The 6,078-nt window shown below is 46.4% G+C and overlaps 1 protein-coding gene across 4 annotated transcripts in view; it reads right to left on the minus strand.

The window, feature by feature from the left end:
• Positions 1-2,430: 2,430 nt before the first annotated feature.
• The window catches only part of Gpam (glycerol-3-phosphate acyltransferase, mitochondrial), a 95,597-nt gene continuing 91,949 nt past the window's right edge, over positions 2,431-6,078 (minus strand). For all 4 annotated transcript variants that reach the window (XM_029472900.1, XM_021151279.2, XM_021151280.2 and 1 more), the window contains one exon: positions 2,431-5,823. In XM_029472900.1, coding sequence (XP_029328760.1) covers positions 5,707-5,823 — 117 coding nt within the window. In that variant the 3' untranslated portion in view covers positions 2,431-5,706. The remainder of the gene's footprint in view (positions 5,824-6,078) is intronic.

Genomic DNA, 6,078 nt, shown 5'->3' on the forward strand with positions numbered 1-6,078 from the left:
CTTTGGTGATGAACAGCAGTATGGAAGTGTAAGCTGAATAAACCCTTTCCTCCCCAACTTACTTCTTGATCATGATGTTTGTGCAGGAATAGAAACCCTGACTAAGACAGGGAGGAAAAAGAAAGGAGTGCTAATGGGTCACTTGCTGTGGGCAACAGAAGCCTCTTAGCACCAGGGCCCCCAGAACATTCTTGAGAGCAAAGAAGCTAAGCTGTGTGTCAAGGGTCAGCCCTAGCTTACAAACTGAAGGTCACCCATGGCAGGTTGGCTCATCAGCACTCTGCACAGAGGCTAAGATGATCCTCTGCAGAAAGAGTCAGACAGACATGATGGGTCCAAGATCTTCCTCAGGTTGACTGTCACAGCAGACAAGCAGAAATAGGCAAGGGACCTTCCGAATCCACTGTCAAAACCTGCCTCAAGAAAACCCAGTATAACAAAAGCAGCTCACCTTCACGCTGGGAGTAAATTATACTTCTGGGGAGCTCTAAAGGACTCGTCTGGCACTTACGTTTATTAGCTCCAACTTATAAAAGGGAGAATTCCCTCATGTGCCCAAAGTCCTGTAAGCAATTACTAACCCTAATATGCATATTTGTGCAACTTAATACTGAAGATCTTGCCGAGAAATGACCTTGCATAGCAAAGCATTCAGACGTTCTATTTTGTGATTTCTTAACAGCATTCCAGTACACATCACGTAGGTGGCATCCTGACACGCCATGATCAGTGACCACCACGTTCTGGTCCTTCACAGACCCTAAAACCCCCTCCCTGCTTTGTATGTCTCTGTGTGGCGTACACGTGTGGTATTTGTACATATGTACAGGTGAGCCCATGAGGCCAGGAAGACGCTGGGTGTCCTGTTCTATCAGCGCCCCGCCCCCCTCGTTCCCTTGAGAGGGGATCAATCACTGAACTGGGAGCTAGGCTGGAAGCCAGCAAGACCCAATGAGTGACCTTCCTGTCCCCACCATCTGTACAGCACTGGGGTGGCATGCCTGTGCTGTCGTGCCTGGCTTCTTACAGCAGTGCTGAGACCCAACCTCAGGTCCCCACGAGGCAGCAAACACAGTGTTCCAGTCTCCTTCTGTCGCTATGATGAACACTCTGACCAAAAGTAGCTTGGGGAAGAAAGGGCTTGCTTCAGCTTATACTTCCAGGTCACAGTCCATCGCTGAGGGAAGTCCAAGCAGGAACTGAAGGCAGTAACCTGGAGTCAGGAGGCTGGAGAGATAGTCAGCGGTTAAGAGCACTGACTGCTTTTCCAGAGGTCCTGAGGTCCTGGTCCAGCAACCACATGGTGGCTCACAACCATGTACAGTGTACTCATATACATAAAATAAATCTTTTAAAAAAAAAAAAAGAAACCTGGAGTGGAAGCCCACTTACTGGCGCTCTCACCATCTCGTGCTATGCTAGCTTTCTTACTGAGCCCAGGATCACCTACATAGAGTGCCACTCGCAGGGAGATGGACCCTCTCACACCTCAATCAACATTCTAGACAATTCCTCAGACCTATCCACAGGCTAGTATGATGGAGGTAACTCTTCAATTGAGGATCCCTCTTCCCAAGTTGTATCAAGTTGACAACAGAAACTAAACAGGGCTTACCGTTACCTAGAGAGTGATCTTGTGCCCAAAGTGACATTTCTATCACTCTCAGCCTCAACATTTTACTATCATGTAAAGTTATCTTCTGGGCGCTAAGGCTTTTATTATGAAAACAGCAACTAGAAATCTGAAACTGAAAACTCACCCTCCTGAGTAGACAGATGAAAAAAGCAAAATATACCTTTATAGAGAAACACCCGAAGGTGACAACGTCGGCCGTAGAAGCTGAATGCTGCCAATTTTAGATATACTTTCCATGCAGGGACATGAGCAGGGCTGGGTGACTGCAGAGGCTGGCAAACACTCCCGCAGCCACAGCTGGGAGCTGTCTGGGACTCAAAGGCTAGGTGCATGGTCATCATGCCTACGTCTGCCACCATCCCCAGACCCAGTCCTGGAGCAGGCTACATCTGGGTACACTCAGTGGAGCTACAAAATATCTGCGCTTTCAAAAGGTAAGTCCTTTATTCTTAAAAAATACGCTAATGTTTTTGAGCAACTATTATAAACCAGTGGAAATCTAGGACTTCACTGTCCTTTTTGTAAAGTTAAATATCTATGCAAACAGATGGCAGAACGCACACTAAAGGGGTCTGCGGGAACCCAGAGTGTCTCTGTGATGTGAGCAGGCATCCCCATTGCCAAATGTTTCATCAAGGTTGAAGGAACGTGAGCCCATAAAGTCAGGGCTGGGCTAGCAACCCACAAGTTGACCTCAGGTTACATCCTAACAAAGTCCTGTGAAGTTAAACAAACAGGGCAAAATGAGTAACATAAAAGTCTTAACAAATTCAAGACATTAAAAATCAGTCGGGTTGTTTTTTGTTTTTTTGTTTTTTTTCTGGTTTATTAAAACAAAACTCCATGTCCATGCTTCTCGGGACATGCTATCACCAGGCATAAACGTCAGTCAACATTTCCAAGGCAGTGTCGCTCACAAAGTCACACAGTGCTTTTTTACAATAGCAATTCTTTTTACAACAATCTAGCATTGCTTTGTACAATGGGCAAATACTGTAACAAATGCCTTCCATAAAGACAGTTAGCCCTTTAGCTGTTGGGAAGCAAGGTCAGAAGTCTCATGAAGCAGTCACTGGTTGCACTAAACTAAATGCCAGGTGGCAGCTCTCAAGCCCCTAAAAAGTGTTTTTAAAAAACAGATTTACATCCCATAATAAGTCTTAGAAACTTCAAAGGTAGGGCCTATCATTTCAAAACACTACAGTAATCTATGGATAAAAATCTGCATTCAACTGTGCAGAGTTTTCTTCTAGATCTGAATTAAAACCTTTATTATTTACCCCAATTTTAATTTTTTAATTTCTCTATTAATTCTGCTACTCTCAATTTTAAAAAGGCCAGGGTTGCGGTAGGTTCTTCATGAGGAAGGCACTGCAGCCAGCTTCCTGTGCTTGCTCTCTCCAGTGAGGAAAGATACCGGAGCATGCCACGGTGCATCGTGAGCGATACAAAAAGCATGCAGCCTGCCTGCCACTGTTGTGACTTTTGGTCTGCTTAAAGAACAATGAATGTAGTTTCTGAAAAGGTTTTCCATGGCATGCAGTGTCCCAGAGGGGAAAAGGTCCTGAGGTCCAAACAGTTTGGGAAATGCTACGTGCATCGGTCTGTGTACTATCAGATGCAGTCCTGTCCGCATTGCAGGGCGCTGCATGTTCCCACGGATCCCCATCTCAGGGCATCACATGATACGAACACTGCAGGAACCAAGGCGGCAGGACAGGAACTCCAGTCCTAGCTTCTATTCCCTGCCATCCATCCCAGATATACCTTCTGCATTTGGCCTCCTGACGTCCATGGTTTAAGAGAGTCAGGAAGCGTAGAGTGTGTTCCTGGCTGAATGGACATAACACTTGTTTTGCCTTCATTTTTCCTTAGGATTTGGAAAGCAAATGCCCCTCCCCCTCTGGCTTACTTGGCTTGGCCTCACTTAAAAGCAGAGTGCAGCTTCATATTGCTTAGTATTAGGTTTTTATTTATTAAACCTGACTCACAGTCTTCCCCTGAAGGGCATGCATTTCAACTTGACAGAAATGCAGTAAACTGTAATAAATTATATACAAGCACCTAGTTTGTTTAATCGTTCGAGGAAGCCCCCCACTGCTGGAAAACAAGGGGAATGTTTCTATTAAGGAACAGGGCTACCTGGAAGCCTTATTGTGATGCTTTCTTTCATAATGAGGCACTGAAGAATGAGTTGTGCTAAAATTAACTCAAGGGTCAGCTTGTCAGGAAGAGCATAACTTTGGTTGAGATTTTTCTTCCATAAGAAAGGTTTCAAAGCACCAGTTAATTATGAAAAGCGTGCATGCCTATCCTCACAGTGAGTTAATTGTCAGGCAACAGCAAGTTCTTAAAGTAACACCTACCAAAAGGGAGAGCACGGCAAGGGACGCAGGACACACAGTCTCTGAGCAAGCTGGGAGCAGCGCTCATTTGCAGAGCTGACAAGCAGGGCAGCAACACCCACTGACAGACAGATCAGAGGGAGCCACCTGCAGTTCCCATTTAGAGGGGGGGAAAAAAAACAGAGACCAATAAAATGCTTGAGCCCCCACAGGTAAACCCAAGGGAGTACACCAGCCTCTCTGGGTGTCCCCCAAGTACAGCCAAGGGAAGTGCCAGCCTAGTTAGGGGAGCAGAGGCTAAAGGTGAGCATCTCACTCCACACCAAAGTCGCTACAGTTGACAGAAGTGAAGCAAAGGAAAAGGAGGTGTGCCATGCACAAGGCAAGGGCGGAGGTCACCACAGCACAGTATTATTGCTATGCGCTCCAGACCAGCCACATCATGCTCTGTGTAACACCAGGCGGGCCCACCCTCCCCCAACACACACTTCACTCATAGGATACAGTTAGTGTTTGAAATTCAAGTTCAGGAAAGTACAAACCTCATCCCTAATACTTTTATAAATTCAAATCATCTATACAACACTCATAAGAAAAATTCATAATTCCATAAAATCATACATATGGACAGTGAACAATTAGAGACTGCATTGTCACGTGATCTTGAAATCTGCCATAATTACCACAAATAACTAACAGTTATGCTCCCTGCTCATAAGAAAGGCACCTACCCACTACAACAGAGATGTTTTCACCATCACTCGCCTTTACATGGCAGGAAGTTTGGGTATGTAGCCCACATAAATGTCCTTGCCTCCAACCACCTGCCACTCAGCTGGGTCACTGTGCATGCTACACAGGCTGCACAGTGCGCCATCTGGGCACAAGCCATACACTAGTCACAGCACCCAGTGAGTGAGCAGTGTCTGGAACCCCTGGGTCAGCAGTGTGTAGCCAGAGTGCCACAAGCCAATGATCACTGCAGCCGAGCTCCTCAAAAGCAGCAGGTGTCTATCACTCAAAGGTATCAGCAACAGGGACTCTAAACGCTGGTCATTACAGCTCAAAGGCACTCTTGTCACGTGAGCACAGCCTTTAATGCCACCTTCCTGGCCAAGCACAGCTCACCCTCGCCAACCAGAGTCACCTCCTGATGCTGGCTCTTTCCTCAGCCTCTCACGTCCTGACTGCAGTGTCATCTGCTTTCAGGCAGCTACTCAGATACATCTTGAGTGTGCCGGCCCAGGACATCATTGCTCCTTAGTAAAGCAGTTGAGAGGAAAGGGCTCACATACAACCCATAACTTCTGTTGACAGCGATAATGGAGACAGAGAATGGATGGCCCAATTATTTTAAAGGAAACATTATTACTTACTATATAAGAGTCAGTTCTACAAACACCTCAATGTCCATCACAGTAACTAGCCTGAAAAGTTGTACTTAAAATGTGAACCTTTAATAAACTCCAAAATAACTTACTGAGATTTCACCTATAACCTAGTGATCATGAATCCAGATGGCACTGGCCCCAAGTGCTCTGCGCAGGCCACTGCGTCTGTGTTGGGAGGAGCGCAGGTCCACGGGGGCAGAAGGCACGTGTCTTCCTGGAAGTCTCCTCGGGGTAGGGCAGGCTGGGCCATGCCAGGATACCTGCCACTCTGTGTCAGACTGGAGTCTGCAAGGGACTCATCAGCTCCTCGCTCAAGATAGGTGCTGAGAGATCGCTACAGCACCACAAAACTCAGAATATACTCTAGCAGTTTCTGCCGGTTGCACTGCGGTACGAAAGTACTGCTCAGTTCTAGAACGGACACTCGCTTTTGCTTGGTCTCTTTGAAAACCTGGAGAGAAAGATAAGAGAAACTGAGTCAAAGAAACTGCAAAGGAAGTACTTTTGTTACCAGCCCAGTCCTTGACCTATGTCCATAACCCAAAACGTCAGAAAACATACAAAGCTGTAGGCATGTAGGTCAGATGCAAGCATGGAGGTGTGAGTTGGATGTAAGCATGGAGGTGTGAGTTGGATGTAAGCATGGAGGTGTGGATCAGATGCAAGCATGGAGGTGTGAGTCAGATGTAAGCATGGAGGTGTGAGT

This window comes from Mus caroli, chromosome 19 (genome assembly GCF_900094665.2).
Source record: "Mus caroli chromosome 19, CAROLI_EIJ_v1.1, whole genome shotgun sequence".
Taxonomy (NCBI): domain Eukaryota; kingdom Metazoa; phylum Chordata; class Mammalia; order Rodentia; family Muridae; genus Mus; species Mus caroli.